The sequence below is a fragment of the Colius striatus genome, chromosome 1 (assembly GCF_028858725.1).
Source record: "Colius striatus isolate bColStr4 chromosome 1, bColStr4.1.hap1, whole genome shotgun sequence".
Taxonomy (NCBI): Eukaryota; Metazoa; Chordata; class Aves; order Coliiformes; family Coliidae; genus Colius; species Colius striatus.
In genome coordinates, this window is record NC_084759.1 from 200,093,299 (window position 1) to 200,113,365 (window position 20,067).

The 20,067-nt window shown below is 44.6% G+C and overlaps 1 protein-coding gene across 2 annotated transcripts; it reads right to left on the minus strand.

The window, feature by feature from the left end:
* Nucleotides 1-180: 180 nt before the first annotated feature.
* On the minus strand, nt 181-19,233 carry PRPF18 (pre-mRNA processing factor 18). 2 transcript variants are annotated; one of them, XM_062019923.1, is made up of 11 exons: nt 19,130-19,233; nt 17,586-17,663; nt 17,434-17,460; nt 14,537-14,641; nt 12,893-13,006; nt 9,780-9,926; nt 7,837-7,905; nt 6,973-7,113; nt 6,426-6,497; nt 3,940-4,095; nt 181-807 (listed from the first exon to the last, which is right to left on the minus strand). In XM_062019923.1, exons 1-11 carry the CDS (start codon nt 19,193-19,195, stop codon nt 727-729), a joined length of 1,056 nt encoding a protein of 351 aa, XP_061875907.1. In that variant the 5' UTR covers nt 19,196-19,233; the 3' UTR covers nt 181-726. The 2 variants fall into 2 exon arrangements, with proteins under 2 accessions (XP_061875907.1, XP_061875900.1); XM_062019916.1 differs by lacking the exon at nt 17,434-17,460 and having other exon boundaries at nt 19,130-19,232.
* Between the last annotated feature and the right edge of the window lie 834 nt (nt 19,234-20,067).

A 20,067-nucleotide genomic window follows, 5' to 3' on the forward strand; every position in this document is an offset into this window, starting at 1 on the left:
GTGCCATGCCCAGCAGACTGAAATTTTCTCCAGATGTGTAAAAATGGGATTTGAAAGCCTCAAGAGCCATAAGATTACTTCCCCCAAGCCCAGAAGGTTTACATTAAAAATGTCATTACCAAAAACAAAGAGCCAAATCAGATGCATTCCAGATCAAAAACTCTTTGCACTGAGGCTGGCTGTATTTTTCAGCTGAGAAATATATCTGGGGTTTTTATTCTCCTGATAAATACCACATGAAAGATTAGCCAATAAAGTCTTCATATTTACAGAAATAACCAAGACTGAGACCCAACTGCTTCCCTCTAATCATCTCCCCACATCAGTCTCCAACGGGAAAGCAGCCAAAAAAGCTCCACATGGGCTCTTGTGCAGGGCTGAGTCTCACCTCAAGCTCCACACCAGGGGAAAACAGTTTAGTCTGTAGGATTCCCTGAATAAAAGTAAGGGTTATGTTCCTTGGTACCTGGTCACAACCCCTTAAAACAACCCCAACCCTCTGCCAGGGAGTGGGTGTGTTCAGCACCGAGCAGAGATTTAAAGGGAATCTAAATAAATGAGGCTTGTAAAAAGGAAGCTGGAGAAAAGCTGTTGCTTTATGCTTTTTTTTTTGGTGCAAAGCCCACCCTAAGTTCCTGTTGGTGTTGAAGCCCAGATTCTGTCTCTTTGATCCTCTCTGGGTCTAAGAGGCGAAAAGGTGAGTCAGATGTTGGAGAGCGCAGAGCCTCACAAGGCGTTGTACTCCACACACTTGGAAGGGTCTGTTGGGAAGTGCTTCTGGCAAATGGTCATCAGCCTCTTCAGCCCCTGGAATTAACAGGACAACACTGTAATGAGGCTGCCACACAAACTTCACAGTTTACAACACTTTTAAGCTTAACAAGAAGAATTTAAGGCAAAAAGTTGCTATTTTGGAGCTTGGGGTTTTTTTAATCTGGTTGTTTTTCCAGTTTGGATGTTTTATGAACCTTTCTGCCTGCAAAGTGTCAAGTTATTTCCCATATTAGAGTCATCTGTAGCATAACTGATGAGCCCACAGACTCAGCCCCTCATGGCAGACTCACAGTGAAGGCCCACAGCAATGCTCTTGTCCCTCTTCACTACCAGGGCATAAACGACACTATCACCATAGATCATTTCTGAAAAGAAACCTGGATATTAGAAGTAAATTTATAGAGCAAAAAGCAAGTTGTAACACCAAAACAAGCTGCACAGCTATGAGAAGAACTGAAAAGTTTCTCTAGAGGAGAGATGTCATTGCCCTCCATGGTGGCAGACCTCTGTGGAGGCAGACTGAAGGAGGAACCCAGAAGAAAGGCAGAACATCAATTTCTTCATCCCTTTCAAGGCATCAATTGCCAAAAACCAACATGAGACAAACCCTGTGATTATGTTCTTTCAAGTTATGCATAAAAAGCCTAACAAAGAAGAAAGGAAACTGCTGTGGTGGCAGTGTAATTTAGCAGTGACATTGTAATCCAAGATGGCAGAGGCATGTGGCTGTCGCTAGAGACTCCTCATGGAAGATGCCTCCTCACTGAAGGGACAACTGGTTCAACAGAGGATGCTTTGGCCTTTTCAGCACAGGCAAGTCTGGAAAATACATCCCAGCACCCTAAAGACTCCTTGATTGTATGTTAAGATCCCAGATTCATGGCAAATGAGAAACATGGGACCTCCATGCCACTGCTGGCAGCACAGACAATATTCCATCCTCCAGCCTGAGCCAAGCGAGACCCGCTATTTACAGCTGGCACGGAGAACATCCACATTGAAAGCCAGCTCAGCCTCTGCTTCAGCAAGCTGTGTGACTCAGAAGCACAGATAACAAATGCACAGTGGGAAGCTGGACAGAAAGGTTTCCTTCACCAACTGATGAAACCCCAAACAAGAGGCAAACTGGGCTGTTCATGTGTTGTATCTTCCACAAGATCCAAGAAGAGAGCTCAAGCAACCCTACAGAGCAGAGGTCTTCCTGCTAGAAGAGTGTCAAACAGCCAATTATCCACCAAATTTGGAGAAGCAGCATTATGGCCCTGTAGAGGCCCACATCAGTCTTCCTTCAGAGTGCAAAACTCTTCTTTTTAAAGACTGACAACAAAGTTATTTAGTTTCACATAAGCTGTTTCATCCCTTAAGTACTTGCAAGCATTACTGTAACTGGAACCTGTCTCTGAGGCAGCCAATTTTCACCTTACAAAAGAACTGGTCAAGTTTAATTTGCTGGCTCTGTAAGTGTTGGTATTTTCTCAGGTTATGATATTAGAACTACAGCTGAAGAGAAACCAAAAGTTATACTTGTAGCCCAAATACGAAGAGGCTCGGGGAGAAGGGGAAATTGCATTCTGCTTGCAGACATCTGCAGAGGTTGAAAAGCACCAGGAGTCCTGCTGCTGCAGCAGGAAGACATGTCTGTAAACCTCTCCTGCCAGCAGCTCTGAGCTCCATGATGTTGCTCTGGAGACTTCAGAGTTAAGTCAGGTCTTTATGTCAACAAAACTGCAACTGGCAAGAGGCAAATCCATTTAGAACCATACAATTGCTTAGGTTGGAAAAGGTCCTTAAGGTCAGAGTCAGCCATTAACCCAGCATTTAACAATACAAGAAAATCTTTTTTTCCCTCAGACTTGTTCACACACTACACTGAAAGGTCAGAGAAAAACATCACTGCTACCACAACCAGAGTTCATGACATGGATACAACATGCACATGAGGCACTAAACCTGGAATTCTGAGCTCAGACAGATGAAGTAACAAGTTTTGTACTTAACTAGTTGCAGAAACAGTCAGAAGGGTTCTATTTCATGGTATTAAATTCCACACACGATGTTAAAATCCTGAATTAAGCAGTGAAGGAACTCAAGGGAATGAAGCAGGTCTTCACAACTACTTGGGTGTTCAGATAGAATCACAGAGCATCCTGTTCACAGCCCAGCCCTGGAAGAAGTTGTGGGGCAGTTGCTAAACTGCAGCAGGAACAGGGAATGAGAACGTGAAAATATCTCTGCAGACACCAAGGTCAGTAGAGAAGGAGGAGGAGGAGGGTGTTTATGGCCTGAAAGACAGACTCCCCTGTGCCCTGTGGTGAAGACCATGGTGAGGCAGCTGTGCCCCTGCAGTCCATGGAGGCCACTGGGAAGTAGAGATCCACTCACAGCCCGTGGAGGAGCCCACACCGGAGCAGGTGGATGCCTGAAGGAGGCTGTGACTGTGGGAAACTCACCCTGGAGCAAGTGCCTGGCAGGCCCTGGGAGCCCATGGGGAGAGAGGAGCCCACACCAGAGCAGGTTTGCTGTCAGGACTTGTGATCCCCTGAGGGACTCAGGCTGGAGCAGTCAGTACCTGAAGGACTGTTCTGCCAGTACAGGCAGGGTGTGAGGAGCTGCCCCTGTGGCAGGCCCCATGCTGGAGCAGTTCGTGAGGAGCTGCAGCCCATGGGAAGGACCCACGCTGGAGAAGCTCATGAGGGACCCCACAGTGTAGCAGTGGGAAGTGTGAGGAGGCCTCCTTCTGAGAAGCAGCAGTAGCAAAGTCCATCTGTAATGAACAGACGGTAACCCCCATCCCCTGCGCTGCTGTGGGGGAAGGAAGGAGAGTCTGGGAAGAGGAAGGGGTGGGGGGAGGGTTTTAAAGTTTCTTTATTTCTCATGTTCTCTGCTCTGATTTGATTGTTCATTAATAAATCAGAGCATTTCTCCCCAAGCTGAGTCTGTTTTGCCCACAACACTAATTGCTGAGTGATCTCCCTGTCCTTAATTCACAAACCGCTCGTTATATCTCTCACTCCCCTGTCCAGTTTCGGATGGGGGGGGGATAGAACGACTTGGTGGGCACCTGGCACTTAGCCAGGGCTAAACCACCACACTATGAAACCAACATATCTCAAAGATCCCCTGTATCCAAAGGCCAATCTGTTGGATTTCAAAAGCCAGTGTTACCTGGATGTACTTCCTCTGTGTTTCATCATTGAGCACGTGGGCTACGTGCTTGGAGAAGATCTTCTCACGGCCCGTCCGCGCGTGGATGCCCACCATGGTGACACCGATGGGCCAGGGAGCATTGCCAATAGCCATCTGAAGGTAGGCATCGTTTGCCTGAGGGAGCACAGCACACACACTCTTAGCAAAGAAAAAGCATCAGACAGCAGAGGGTCTGTGCATTTTTACAGCCTCTCTGAATCAGGTTTCACTGCACGACATGAGCTGATTGTACACACACCTTCCTAACACCACTCACATTCACGCTGAACTCTGTGGGAAGCAAGGACTATGGGCTTTACCTGAGGAAAGAAAACACTGGATAAGGCACAGTCTCATTACCTTGATTAAAAATAAAGTTTACTGGGACTATTTCCAGCCTTCTCAGGTTTCCATAGGCTTCTCAGCTGTAATCACCCCTAGAAGCCTGGCTGCTGTGTTTGCAGAGCCTGTCTGTAAGCACAGCCCATCGTGGGCTGATGTTGTGTGCACAGGGCTGAGGTCTCCCAGCACAGGGGAGTGCACAGGGCCTGGCAACTCTCAGAGAGAGGAGCTCACTTCCAAAGAGGCTCTACAAGCCTTGGTGAAATATGCACATTTGTGCCAATGTTTATGAACAAAGCAGTAGCAGCAGTAAACGAATCTGGAATTTCCTCATCACGATAGCAGATCTTGTTTCTAAAGCTGTAGCAGACAACATCCCTGGGGAAGAGTATGGATAAAACTTGAAGTGAAAATTAATAGAAAGCAGAAAGGAAGGGAAGTACAGAGCTTAAAAAACCCCACAACAGCTGAGAGCCAGGAAGTGAGTGGGACAGATATACATGCAATTAACACAAACTGCTTCAAGAAGGAGTAGGACATTCCTCTGCTATTAGCAAACAGCTACAAGATTCACTGATAAAGACAAGTGATAAAGAGTTCACTTATCTATTTAGAGACTATAAGAAGTAAGGAGCAGCAATCACAACCAGTGGGTGCAATTTCTCCCCATGTGGCACTGAGTAAACTGGGAGGTGAAAAACAAACAAGGACAGGAGGTGCAGACAGAGCTGAGAGTAAACCTGTACATGGGACTTAGGCTTCCCCAACATCTGAACAGTCTTAGTCAAAGATCTACTTGCTGACTTAAATATAGTGATGAAACACATTATGTGAACATACAGTTAAAGACCCTTCCAGGACTGTCACAAGAGGGTTAATTAAGGTGGACTGAACAACTTGCATTTTGGCTACTGTCATGTGTTGACTTCAAAATGCAAATCTTTCAAGCATTTCATCTAACAAAGCAGGAAGAATTTGGGGCTGACAGTAGGCTACAGGCTGCACAAAGCACAGAAGACAACAGCAGGCAGAAAGAGACAAGTCTCTTAGGAAGCAAACTGGAAGAGGATAGGAGCATCTTTAAAAGCAGAAGGCTCGTTAGCATAATTGAAAGAATAACAACTTCCAGAGGTAAACTCAGTCCTCCCCAAAGCAGTCTGTGAAGTGTACATAACGCCAACACCCCTGGCAGAGGAGCACAGCTGATGAACCCCTGAGGTACACCACATACCTGCACACTCACTGCTTTCTTTGGGAAGGCATTGGAAAGGGAAGTTCAGCATAACGATGACGTCCAAAAGGAAAAAAACAAGCCCCAAACAAAAGGCCATCCTCATACCTCCCACACTTCTAGTTCCACTGACAAATGATTTGGATTACATTTGCCTTAGGCCATCTCAAGTTTCTGCAGCCACAAAAGCAGGTTTGCTAGCTTACTTGACAAAAATTATCCCCAGTCCTCACAAGAACTGTAACAAATACTAGAAATTGAAAAGCAAAACACATCTCAATCTCCTCTGCATAGCCAAAGCTGCTTAAGCAAATACTATCAGTGCTTCTGACAGAGTTCCATTTCTGCAGGCAGCTACAAACAAAACCTAATGCTGCCTTTGATGTTGTATGTCAAAGTACTTCTGCCTCCTCAACTAAGCAGACTTTGTCCAAAAGACTTTTCATTCACCTACCTCAATCTTACCAGGCCAGCTAACGTCAGCATAGTCAAAGACAGTGGCTCATATCCAATAACTCAGTTTGCCTCAATTAATTCCTAATTAATTAATCAACACTCTATTACTATTAATTCAATACCTTAATTTAATCTCACAGTATCAGGTTTCCCACCCAGGATTCCTCTGGAATTTAATACAACCATCTGTGAGAAAAATCCTCTTTGTTCTCATAAAGCTCTGCAGTTTCACTAGCCTTGGAAGACCTTCTGACAGGCTGTGGACCCAGCTCTACCTGGAGCTCACCCTTCAACAGACATTTTTCTTTTCCTTTTTAATATATGTTGTGTGCATTTCCAGCTCTGTATCTTCAAAAATGCAAAGTATTGGAGTAATAAACTCAATCTATTAGAACCAGACAGCTCAAACACACCAGGAGAGTGCAACCAAACATACCTTCACATATTCCCTCTGTAACATGAACTTAATGATATCTGTGATGGACTCTTTGATGTCTGCAGGAAGTGTCTACAGGAGAAGAAAGAGAAGGAAAAAAAGAGACTTCTTTAACTTCAGAATAGCAGCTCAGGAAAATCATCCTACTCAGCATTTATGGAGTTTAGCATCTCTCCTGGCTTGAGGACCTTAACAAAGGAAAACATCCATGTAATTTAGATGAAGGACCTGGAGCAAGAAAGGTTAAGTGTTAACACCTAGTAGCTAGTGGCAAAGTGCAAAATATGATTCCAATTCAGGAATAGCAGGTGATGCATAAATCAACACTTGGAAAGGCAGTTGGTAGGCACAAGAATTAACTGGTCAAGATAAACAGGTCCAGACTGGGAGTCACGGGCTTCAGACACAGCAACCCTGACCAGATCACTTCTCCTCTGTTCTTCAGTGAAGATAACATTACCTTAGGAAAGGGCCCTATCCACTGAGTGTTTTGAAAGCAGAAGGTAAAAGAACTCTTACAAGAAAGTGAGACTGAGAAGTGACTCACCCTTTTCCTAAGTTTTCTGAAGAGTGGCCTTAGGTAGGATTCTGTCTGCTTCTGAGTGGCACTGTTCAGCTTTCCCTGCACCCCTCGTTTCACATAGTCCTCTCTGGCATTCAGCTCCTTAGCCCAAACTCCAAGAAGAAACTGGACAAAGAACAAGGAAATTTATGTAATAGGGCCACCTAGCGACAACCACAGCAAAACTGATGTGAAGAGGGCTTGAAGCCACCATAGCAAGATTCATCTTTCAGAGATACCTGAATCAAAAAGGCAAGAAGCCTCCTTCATAGGGGTAGGCAAGGAGAGATACAAACAACCCTCTTATCATCAGAACACATGGCTGAGGGAGAAGCATGCATGAAAAGGCACACACAAGGAAACAAGTGTAGGTATGAGTGCTGGGAGGAAGGAGAGCTATAAAAAAATGTCTGCTGTCCACTTTAACCTGCTTCCTCAGTGGACTTCCTTTAAAACTGTCACATATCATATCACATCACAGTATGCAATGATATTTCATGCCAGCCTGCACTGATGCTGAGGAAGGGAGGCAATGATCCCATGGAAGTTCTTCATGCCATAGTAGTACACAGAAGCAACTACTGCCTCAATTATCACACAGAAATCAAACCCTTATTTATTTATGTCTGGAAAAGCAGGAGAACATTTTGAAGAATGCTGCTTTTCCCACAGCTCTTCCCCAGGTCTACCAGAAGTGACTTCTGTGACCAGACAAGGCTGTGAGGTGACAAGCATTAAAAAAAACCACCCCAACATCTTAAGCATAACGTGAGTTTTTCCAAGCAGCTGAAACCATCCCTTCTATACACAAAATGTCACAGCTACAGAATAATTTTGTAGAGTTTATACCTTCAAGAACTTTGTTATAATGTCCATATCATAGTGATCATCACCTCGTCCTAAGGATTCTCCCAAAGCCTAAAACAGGAGAGAAGTAAAAGGCAATTATTTCCATACTGTCTACAAGTTTGCCACCACCACAGCAGAGATCCACTGCATCAAGAACAAAATCCTCCAGTAGTCAGAACTAGTCATTAGGCAAGGGAATGGAACAGCTAGATATGCTTCTGAGAGTCATTAATCTATTAAAAACACCGAAGTCCAAAAGACAACATGATTATTTCTGAACACTCAAGCCAATAGTAATTTTTCATTCATTAGCTACTAAGCTATTGGCACAATTAGCAGCTGTCTGACAGAACTATATGGAGGGGGACTGTGGGTGCACTGTATTTTTTGAGATCCCCAAAGCCATCCATTAACCTAATTATTTCATTAAGCTATTTCAATTCTCTGATGTACTGGGGCTTTTTACCATTGCATTTAATTGTAACTGTGAAACTGAGGGAACAAAAGCTAAAGAAAAACCAACCCAAAGCACCACAAAACCCCAGCAGCATGCTCTGAAACTCCAAATTCCTGACAGAGCCTCAAAACTGTTAATACTAAAAGTAACTTTTAGAAACATATTCCAGTGAGTATAGTTGGATTTCTGATCTATTCCCATTGATCTCACGTTTCAAAAGAGGTCCCTTTCAATCCCCACTATTCTGTGATTCTGTGAACTAATACATTGATAAAATCCAGTCTCACTTCAATTAGTATCCATTCTGGTAGTGCAGTTATTTTAAACCACAAGTCCTGTTTTTCTAACAAAAAGCCAAAGACTAGCTCCTAATAATAATGTATTAATTTAAGCTTTCAGTTATAAATCAGGTTATTTCTTAAACACTCTTTTGGATGGATGTTATGAAGATTAACTCCTGCAAAGAGTTTTGAAGATTAAGTGTAAAAGCCTTCACTCACCTTAAGTTAATGTGCTTCACAGAATGGTAGGGGCTGAAAGGGATCTTTAGGGACCATCTAGTCCGACCCTCCTGCAGAAGCAGGTCCACCTAGATCAGGTCACACAGGAACACATCCAGGCAGGTTTGGAAGCCTGCAGAGAAGGAGCCTCAACACCCTACCTGGGCAGCCTGTGCCAGGGCTCCCTCACCTGAACAGTAGAACAGTTTTTCCTTACGCTTAAATGGAACTCTTTGTGTTCCAGCTTCTTCCCGTTACCCCTTGTCTTGTCACTGGATACAACAGAAAAAAGTGCTGCCCCATCCTCCTGACATCAAAATCTTTTCAAAACCTTACCCTACAACACCAGGTGCTGAGTGCATTTCATGGCACTCATTCCCCACTCACTCATGCAATACCACAGTACTCCTTCAGAACACAATTCAATAGCACTGAAGTTTCTTCTGGGACATAACATTTCTGCATTTCTTCTGTTTCCTGTGATTTGCCTATTTCTGATGTCCACTTCTTTTATTTTGTCCTGGATGTTTTTATATCCAACATCCTTTCTGTGTGTCTATTTTTCAGAGTCCATCTTCCTTGTACAGGGAAAATTCACTGGTATTAAGTTTATTATCCTCTCCAATATTCATTGGAAAGGCTTTAAAATTTATGACCAGTCAGGTATTTCTTTTTTCAATTCTCCTTGCAAATCTCCTGCAGAAGGAACCCTAACTGTATCACTTTCCTTGCAGGAAGCTCCTGCCCCCTTTTTGACAAGGTGCTGTAAACAAAGACCACTTGAGTCTTCATCCATCTACTGTAGGCACCTATGGTGCAACTCAAGGCCTAGAAACCTAAATCTCCTAACAGATATTGAAGGATACTGCAGACAGCCTAAGTTAGATGGTGAAAACAAGATAACTTTGTTCAAATAATCCTGAAGCTTTCTCAAAACAATATATTACACCTAAAAATCTCTCAATTAGGATCCACTCATGACATACTTTTAGTTCTTCAATGGTTGTGTTCTCCTCGTGCACCTTCAAGTCATTCTGTGAGTCATCGTCTCCTGCTTCCTGACCGCCCACGATTTCATTCAGATACTGCTGGTCAATCTTATCTAAAGCAGCTTTTAGATCATTTCTCAGGCCCTAGAAAAGATAAGAAATTACACATTTACAAACAGAAACCCTCGAGTAAATAAAAGCAGCTCAGGATTATCACTGTGAGCATCCAACTTCCGCTTCAGAAAAGCCAACCTCTGTAAAAGCATGCAGAAGGGGTTGGCTTTGCTGTATGAACTTAAACTGAATTCAATGAATAGTTTCTGGATTGCTTCAGCACTTCACAAAAAGCAGGTGCATGAACTTCTGCAATGTTCTTACCTATCAAATGACTTCAGTATTTTTTTTCACCACAAAAGCGTGAAGGACTGAATCAACTTTTATGTCTTTCTTCACAACATATTATCATGGAATCACAGAATGGTAGGGGTTAGAAGGGACCTTTAGAGATCATCTAGTCCAACCCCCCTGCAGAATCAGAGTCACCTAGATCAAGTCACAGAGGAACATGTCCGGGTGGGTCTTGAAGACCTCCAAGGAAGGAGACTCCACAACCCCTCTGGGCAGCCTGTGCCAGGGCTCCCTCACTCTCACGGTGAAATATGGTTTTTTTATGTTTAAGTGGAATGTTCTCCAAGGAATGCACTGAACCACCCCAAAACAAGCAGAAAACAGACCATAAACATCATCAACTATTCAAGCCTTTTCATACACCCTGAAAAAACCTACATAGCACTCCTTCAGTACTATCACATCACACATTTATGTAGTTTCCCTTTACTACCAATGATTTAAACACAGCAGAATGTTTTATATAGATTAAGCATGTAAAATCTCCAACTCTAGAACAGGTGGTTGAAAAAATACATTAGAATCTGTTTGAAAACATGTATATAAAAGCTTATAGCTGCTTTTAAATACAAGAAACTTAGTCACAGTTAGAAGATTTGAATTGTTATCTTGAGACATAAAATATCAAGCTCTATAAAGGAGTGTGACATTTCTTACCCTTAGATAAATTCAGCCACTCCACTGGCAAGAGATTTGTAGTTATTCCCTCTCTTCTATTATTATATTTAACTGTCTGGAGCATTTCTACTAATCATAGAATCATAGAATGGTAGGGGTTGGAAGGGACCTTTAGAGATCATCTAGTCCAACCCCCCCGCAGAATCAGAGTCACCTAGATCAGGTCGCAGAGGAACATGTCCAGGTGGGTCTTGAAGACCTCCAAGGAAGGAGACTCCACAACCCCTCTGGGCAGAGGGCTCCCTCACCCTCACAGTGAAATAGTTTTTTCTTATGTTTAAGTGGAACTTTTTGTGTTCCAGCTTCATCCCATTACCCCTTGTCCTGTTGCTAGCTACTATAGAAAAAAAGGATGTCCCAACCTCCTGACACCCACCTTTTAGATATTTGTAAATATTAATAAGATCTCCCCTCAGTCTCCTCTTCTCCAGACTAAACAGCCCCAGTTCCTGCAGTCTTTCCTTGTATGAAAGATGTTTTATACCCTTGATCATCTTGGTGGCCCTGTGCTGGACTCTCTCCAGCACTTCCCTGTCCCTCTTGAGCTGAGGAGCCCAGAACTGGACACGGGACTCCAGATGAGGTCTCACCAGGGCAGAGTAGAGAGGGAGAAGAACCTTCCTTGACCTGCTTCCCACACTCTTCTTGATGCATCCCAGGATGCCATTGGCCTTCTTGGCCACGAGGGCAAATTGCTGGCTCATCTTTAGCTTATTATCAATCAGGACTGCCAGATCTCTCTCTGCAGAGCTGCTCTTCAGCAGTTCAACCCCCAGCCTGTATTGGTGCATGGGGTTGTTCCTTCCCAGGTGCAGGACTCTGCACTTGTCCTTGTTAAACCTCATGAGGTTCCTCTCTGCCCAACTCTCAAGCCAGTCAAGATCCCACTGAATGGCAGCACAAAATCACTTAGTCATTTAGTAGTCTAAAAATGTCTGAACCACAAGCTGGTTACGGTGACTATCTACATTTAAAGCCACGTGTGGCAACAGGAGTGACTGAAACATATAACACAAATATCCAACACAATCCTATTTAAGAGCTCACTATTCCCTGCTGCTTGTAACTGTTACCGGTGGGGAAGCTTTCATTAGCAGAAATCCGTATGTTTTAATCATTTAGATCTGTTTATCTTCTCTTAAAAGCTCTACTTTCCTAGGCAGCTCCAACAAAAATGCTTCACACAATTCAGTTTGCCACAAATTAGGGAAGAAAATTCTTCACTGTGAGGGTGAGGGAGCACTGGAACAGGCTGTCCAGATGGGTTGTGGAGTCTCTTTCTCTGGGACATTCAAAACCCACCTGGACGAGTTCCTGTGTGACCTACTCTAGATGACCTGCTCTGCCAGGGGGGTTGGACTAGATGATCTCTCAAAATCCCTTACAACCCCTAACATTCTGTGATTCTGTGAAAATCCAACTTGTAGCTCTCTTAGCTGAGTTGGAAATCTAACAGTGAATGCAGAACAAAGCCCAACAGCATCTCCTCAATGCATCGATCCATTCTTAAGGCAAAAGGAAACAACCAGTTAACTGTGATACATCTTTCAGTCATTTTTTGAACTGATGTCTACTTTAAAGGCAAAGGGAAGGAAAATGTCATTTCCATAACAAGTTACAGCTCTGGAATCAAGTGATTTGAAAAATCATCCACATTCCAGAAAGACAGGATGCAGTCCTCTTACTGACCTGTGCCTCCTCGGAGATGTGTATAACTGCCAACACAGGACAGTTTTGGCAGTAAAGGACTGTCTTCTCTGTGGGTTAAAAAGCACAGGCTGAGGTACTACTCCCAGCTGGAGACAACTTTTCAGTTGAAAAAGGGCCCAGAAAGTTTCTAGGGTTGATCTGTCTAACAGGAGGAATTGTAATTGTGCACAAGATGGAGCAGATATTTCTCTTTGCCCTGTTCTACCTTTCCCTCCTGAAAATTAAGTTACTGAAACTGACTTTCATTAACTTTTATAGGGTTCCTCATTGGTTACCCCACTGCAAATAAGTAGCTAATAGCTGTCCAGTCTTACCTTGTTCACTTCAGGTGCAAGAATTTCTATCTTCCTCAGACGCTGAAAGGCATCATAGTCTGTTTCTCCAAAGAGCCTGATGGGCTCACCTCTCTCTCGTAACCTCCTGATGACCTGAAAAGCATCAAAGCACTCCCTTAGGACAACTGGTAAATGAAGGAGGGATTTATTTACTTTGCTTAGAATAACAAGCTGAGCTGGACTGAAGAGGAAATGGCAATATTTTAAGCAGTAGGGGAAAAAAACATGTTCCAGATACTTGACAATCTAAATATAAAATTCCCAGAGTGTTTTAGTGAAAGGTCATTCCAAACATTACCAACCCCAATTCTGCACAAAACATCAGGCCACTTGTTGTAGCCCAGCTTCTTCCTGCTCTGACTTGTTTAAATGAATACACAAAACACATCCTGCTGGCAGAGCCTACTAACCACTTTCAAAAACACACAGCAACTTGATGCCAGTCTCACTCATCTACTTGTCTAGGGCAATACAAATACTCCTTGACTAGGCTGCAGGTTGTGCTAGCACATCTGCAAGACTGATTAGCTGAAAAGTCTCATTCTTATGCATTTGGCAAATGCTGAGTCCCATAACCTAACACAATAATCACTTTAAATCTAGAGATAACAGAGGTGTAACATCTTCCCCTTGGCCCATTTGCAAAGTCACGAGCAGGGTCAAAAACTGAAGTTCATTCTCTCCACTCCTTATTTCATGCATTGCTTCTAAATCTCTTTATACTTACCACTATTTATATACTGAGTATATCAAGCAATAGACTTACTGATACACAAATCCCCATGCCATACTTTGGGGATCAAGAGAAGGGCTTACACTTCATTTCATGCCGCCGCTTCATTATACCAACAGGTTGGCTGGACAACAAGAAACGTTAATTTGTTTATTTAGCTCAAGTGTTTGCTGTATGCTGGTAAGCATTTGATGTGCCAAAGTATCACAAAACCAGGGCTTGACAGAGTGCTGACACAGCCACACCTAAACCTCCACCAAAGTGAGACAGAGTGCATTGCACAGGATGTGCAGACCAAACCTCAAACCAAATCAGCCCACATTACAAGTCCTGTCATGTGCTCCTTCAAAAAATAGCATCTTGCAAAATTAAGGAGGCATGTGACATCCTTGGGATGATCTCAGCTGTGAACTTCAGCATTTCCAAGATTAGAATTTATTCTGTACTTCTGAACTTCCTGCTTCTCTTGGGCTTCAGAGTACAGATCTGTTTCTGAACTCACATTCACATCAGTGTTTTTATCCTTAGAAAGGACAAGGAACAAACCAGCTGCTCTGGCTTCAGGACTTTTGCTTCTAGAAATCAAGGTGAACTTCAAAACTTTGTTCCTAAATTTGAGTTCAGACCAACGAGCTACAAAAGAAAAAAGCAGCTGGGGGAAAAACCTTGGAAGAAAGCAGCACATCAGTGTTCTCCAAGGGTAACACCGAGACTCAGGGTACTATGCTAGAAGGCATCTGAAAGAGCTGTTAAAGTGCATCTGTGCAAAGCCATATGTTGAGTATAAAAGTGCAGGCTTATAATTTTATACAAACTGCCCTAAAAAGCACGTTTGGTTGGAAAAAAAGCAGCCCTGACAAGAAATTTCAGCTGCTTTTGCTGGATTTTACCTCCTGTCTGGAAAGGGTCATTGGTAACTTTTCCTCTGCCAATTCAAGTTCCAGCACTGGATTTGATGAAGTCAGTGGTTTCTCCTCTTCCTCTTGCTGCTGTACCTACATTCAACAGACACAGTTACTAATGTGTGGCTGGAAACACACCTGTGTATTGACAGCAACATAAAGATACAGGAAGCCTAGAACACAGATTGTAATAGCACAAGATCAACTTCTGGCTTCTCGGTTTTTAGTGTCTAGAATGGAATTTTGCAGAACAACAAAAGCTTTTAAAAGTACCAGTATTTAACTCACACTTTTGCAGGTTGCAGTTACTAATCTCTACAGCAAATGGAAAGGACAGTTACTAAAGTTTGGCATCACTTTAGCAGGCAGATGTCAGCACTGGTGCTGAAAATAGCAAACCCACCCTCTGCCTGTTGATTCCTGCCCCTGTTCTATCCTTACCCATGCAAAAGTATTTGCATACCTATGTGATGAACCAGATGGGGGAAATGATTGAAACAGAAAATAACCTGGCAAACACAAAGAATTTGCTCTTCCCAGCCCATCTGACCCCCTCATCCAGCTCATAGCACATGCATGGACATACGGGCAGAAATGAAAACCCAAGGGCAGGGAGAGAGACAGGGGCTGCTTCTTTCAGTGGCAGTGCCAGCTTCAAATGTTTACTACCCACAGCTTCAGTGAGCTGAGTACAATTAGCAGGGAATCAGGGCTGCTCTTGGGTTTTGAGAGGTGCTTGTTTAAGGTAACACATTTTTCTCAGGAGTTAAAAAAAAAGACCCAACTCCTCATAGGGATGGATCTCATTAACAACTCCTCTTAATCTAAAAGAAGATCCCTGAATCAAACAGAGCTTTCCTTCCTCATTACTAAGTACTTCAATAATGCAAACCACCCCTTTGATCAAAGTAACTCTGAGACAGCAGTCATGTAACTACAGTTCCCTTTGTAAGTTCAAATTTGACACTTCTGACAGCATGAGCAGACTGCAGTTGGTAATATTCCTATAATAAGGAAACATTTCCAGTACTCACCCACATCTCAGGGTTTTTGTCCAAGATTCCTTTTTAGGATTTATTTCCTTTCTGTACTTGCTAAAAAGGAAATGCTCCCCTTAATCCTACAGCCCCCTGTAGTATTCCCCACGCATGGGCAATACATTGGCATTTTCAGTCCATATTTGTCTCTATCAGTTTGATAGAATTTACTAGACAGATTTTTCTTGCCAAGAAACTTTTCTGTTTTCTATTCTTTCAGGCTAATGTGTCAGTCTTGCACTCTGCTGTCCACAAGGCTCCAGGTGGATGGAAGGATTCACCCCTGTTGCCCCAGCTACAGGATTCAGCCACAAGTCTATCCTCCATGCTACAGCAGCAGATGCAGAAATCAACCCTATGGCCACAGGTGTTTGAAACGAGCAGGGGAAGGACAATCAAATCAATGCTGAACACAAAAAGGGAGGGGAAAAAGAAAACTTCCATTGATGCAGGAAAGGGGGAATTGACAGTAGACAGAAAATAAACAAGTGTGTAAATATAGTATATGAAAATAAATACACTCTCATAAGGATACATACAAATTTTAACTTACAAACATTCTTGAAATCATAAAGAGACAGCAGCATTGGGGGAAAAGATTTGATCCGTTCTGTCAGCAGGACTCCAAGTTACAAGCGATATCTTTACCAGTTATGTTGGTTTCAGTGCTTTCTTTTTCAAGCAAGTCAAATTATTGCAACTTATTAAGTCTAAGCAAAGCAAAAATGCACCTGAATTTAAAAAGAGGTCAGTCCATATTCTAAAGTTTATGAATGTAGTAAAGATCAAATGCAGAAAGCTGGGAGGCTCTACAGAGGTATTGGATTTAAAGCAGCAACTTATTTTCAAACCGTTTTCAGGGGTTACATTTCAAACCAAAACTGGTGCTTCAGCAGCACAGATGATGGGATTTTAACCACCCTGTAAGGTTCTGAAGAATTCAAGGCAATGCTCAGAGAGCATCAGGTAGCCATTTCCCACTTGGAAGAGTGACCAGATTCACAGAACACTTTCTCAGGACTACACAGCTGCACATTCTGAGACTCCTTTTGGCATTGAAGTTGAAATGTTCTACAAACAGATCAAGGTTTCAGAATAAGTCACTAACTGGGTGAAGTTCAATGGAAAACAAAGCTCCTGTTTGTTCCCAGTATCAGCAAACAAGATAAGAGCTTCCATCTTCCCCAAGGGAATGCATTCCCCCTCCCATACACGTTCCATCAGGCAGGCAGGCAGACACACACTTGTAAAAGAAAACAACATACTTTCCATTTCAGGAAACTATCACCCTGACACCAGGAAAGGCAAATAAAGCCTTCCAGATCCCTCATTTGTTGCAAGATGCACCCTAAGTTACCAATTGTTTTCTAATATATTGCCAGCAAGAAAACAAGTGCTGTTGCTGCACTGTTTCAATGCTGGTTGGTTGATGGTCAAGAAACCAAATAGACAGCATGAAAGGTTCTTTTCAGAACCTTTTAAATCATGTCTGTTTAACATGTGCCCACACTCTACTGATTTATTGTGGACATTTTGACAAGACCATGAGAGTTCTGTGGATAAAACTATCTGAATTGTAGCTATTTTTTTTCTAGGGGGGAGGGGCAGGGGGCAAGGTGGTTGTATCAGATCCAGGGTTCATGCCTAACAGCACAATGGAAAAAGAAAAGGAAGACAAGCTTTGATCCCAAGCCACTTCATGCTTTTCACACACACAAAAAATTAAAAAGAAACCAAAAAAAAAAACCCAACAGAAAAGAAATAAAAGCCAAACCATAACACAAACTTCAGTAGCTGTATATCATGCATATCTTTTCCTGCAGTGAGAATGGTTTTGGAAACTCATACCTCTCCAGGTGGCTTCTCATTTACAGGCTAATGTATAACATCAACAGATTGAACAAAGAACAACAATTATCATTAACAACATTTATAGTGTTGGTAATAAAATGCAGACTTCAAAGCAAACATACAAATCCCTGGAAGAACAATCACCATACCTTGTAGCCACATCTCTGAAAGTAGGCCTCCTCTTCCTTTTTAGCTAACTCACTGCGTTTGAAGTATTTCTTTTGTCCCTAAAGAAGAGGAAAACTGTTAACAGCTCACAGCTTTGCATATTGGGGCAAACACAGCTCCAACTCCCTTCCTTGGTTTGGTGAACTCAGCTCTGTCCTTTCAGAAAGATGGCTACATTGTTATGTAAAGGGAACTAGGGGGAACCCCTAATAATCAGTAGTATAGAGTGGCTTTGCAGCACATAGGTACAGGCAGGCTGGAAAGCACAATGTGAGCATCAGGGATCTTATTAATAGTTACAAATACCTAAATGGTGGGTGTCAGGAGGTTGAGACATCCCATTTTACCAATGTATCTAGTAACAGGACAAGGGGTAATGAGATGAAGCTGGAACACAAAAAGTTTCACTTAAATATAAGGAAAAACTGTTCTAGTGTTGAAGTGAGGGAGTCCTGGCACAGGCTGCCCAGGGAGGATGTGGAGGCTCCTTCCCTGGAGGTCTTCCAAACCTGCCTGGACCCATTCCTGAGTGACCTGATCTAGGTGAACCTGATTCTGCAGGTGGATTGGACTGGATGATCTCATAAGGTCCCTTCCAACCACCACCATTCTATGATTATATGATTGGAACTTTAAAAAAACCCACATTCTTTGTCATTTACTTGTTAGTATGAAGCTTCACTTGACATGCACAAGGCCCAGGGTGGAGCATAGGAAAGCTGTTTAAAAGGAGCTGCACAAAGTATGTCATTTCATACAGTAAAGGGGTGGGAGATATCACTGTTGTACAAAATGCTTTGTGAGCTTCCTTGGTGCATCTCCACAGAAATGTGTTTGTGAAGGCTTTCCATTGTCTGTTTTATCCCAGACCATAAGCAGCAATTAAGCCCTCCCTGCCCTTTGCCAATTCTCAAGTCCTTGGTACTTGAGTCTAATCACGGTCTTTTGTCCCTTGATGGGCCTAAATCACACACAGGTCCACCTAGATCAGGTCGCACAGGAACACGTCCAGGCAGGTCTTCAAGACCTCCAAGGAAGGAGATTCCACAACCTCCCTGGGCAGCCTGTGCAGTGCTCCCTTACCCTCACAGTGAAATAAAGTTGCACATATTCTTCTCATTCCTCAGTGCTTGACATAAACAGCTAATGCAGCCCCGTGAGGCAAAGGCATACAGCAAGGTCCCGACGATGAGCTGCTTCTGCACCCACCGATCTTTTCCCTGGTCTCATCCCGGGCCGCTCCCGCTCGTCTTCGCCAACCGCTCGTGATCCTTCCCTACCTCCTCCTGGGCCACTCGTGACCCTTCCCTACCTCCTCCTGGGTGATCCTCGATCCTCCCCAACCTCATCCTGCGCGACCGTTGCCCCGCCCCACTTCACTGCGGGCAGCTCCGCATCCCCTTACAGCAGCCCCTGCCCGTCCCAGGCCGCTCCGCCCCGAGCCTGCCCTTTAGGCCGCTCCCGCCGCCCTCCCCCGGGCCCCCCCTTCCCCCCGAGCGGCTGCTGGGCCGCCCCGCGGCCTCACCCCCAGCAGCTCCTTCTCCTCCAGCTGCTGCCGCTTGCGGCTGATCTCCTGCTTCAGCACGTCCATGGCTACCGCCGCCGGAAATACCGGAACAAAACAACACGCCACTTCCGGACCGCCGCGCCGCCGGCCGGGCCTCAAGGCCGCGCGCATGCGCAGCGCCCCCTGGTGGCTGGGAGGACCCCGGGGAGTGGGGCGGGAGAGGGGTGATCGCGGTCGGCTGCGGCAGTGCCCGGGGAGAGCTGCGGCGGCTCGGCTGCCCCGGGCAGGGCCTGCCCTGCTCTCTGGCCCGGGGCGGCGAGCAGCGATGGTCGCTGCCGCCCAGGAGGGTGTAGGCTGGGTGCCGGGGCGGCGTGGCGGGTGCCGGTCTGTGGGGACAAAGAGCGAGTGGCAGGAGCGGAGACACGGGGGTGCAGACACGGGGAGTGTGGATACAGGGGGTATAGACACGGGGAGTGTGGATACGGGGTGCAGACACGGGGAGCGTGGATACAGGGGGTACAGACACGGGGAGCGTGGATACAGGGGGTATAGACACGGGGAGTGTGGATACGGGGTGCAGACACGGGGAGCGTGGATACAGGGGGTATAGACACGGGGAGCGTGGATACAGGGGGTATAGACACGGGGAGCGTGGATACAGGGGGTGCAGACACGGGGAGTGTGGATACAGGGGGTATAGACACGGGGAGCGTGGATACAGGGGGTATAGACACGGGGAGCGTGGATACAGGGGGTGCAGACACGGGGAGTGTGGATACAGGGGGTATAGACACGGGGAGTGTGGATACAGGGGGTATAGACACGGGGAGCGTGGATACAGGGGGTATAGACACGGGGAGCGTGGATACAGGGGGTATAGACACGGGGAGTGTGGATACAGGGGGTATAGACACGGGGAGTGTGGATACAGGGGGTATAGACACGGGGAGCGTGGA

Bases quoted from the DNA above. Each gene is read 5' to 3' on its own strand.
- PRPF18 (XM_062019923.1), bottom strand. From the start codon at position 19,195: ATGGACGTGCTGAAGCAGGAGATCAGCCGCAAGCGGCAGCAGCTGGAG. The intron at 14,642-17,433 runs GTATGAGTTTCC...TGTTGAATGTAG, and splicing joins ATGAGAAGCCACCTGGAGAG to GTACAGCAGCAAGAGGAAGA. The intron at 7,906-9,779 runs GTATGTCATGAG...CTCCTGTTTTAG, and splicing joins CAACCATTGAAGAACTAAAA to GCTTTGGGAGAATCCTTAGG.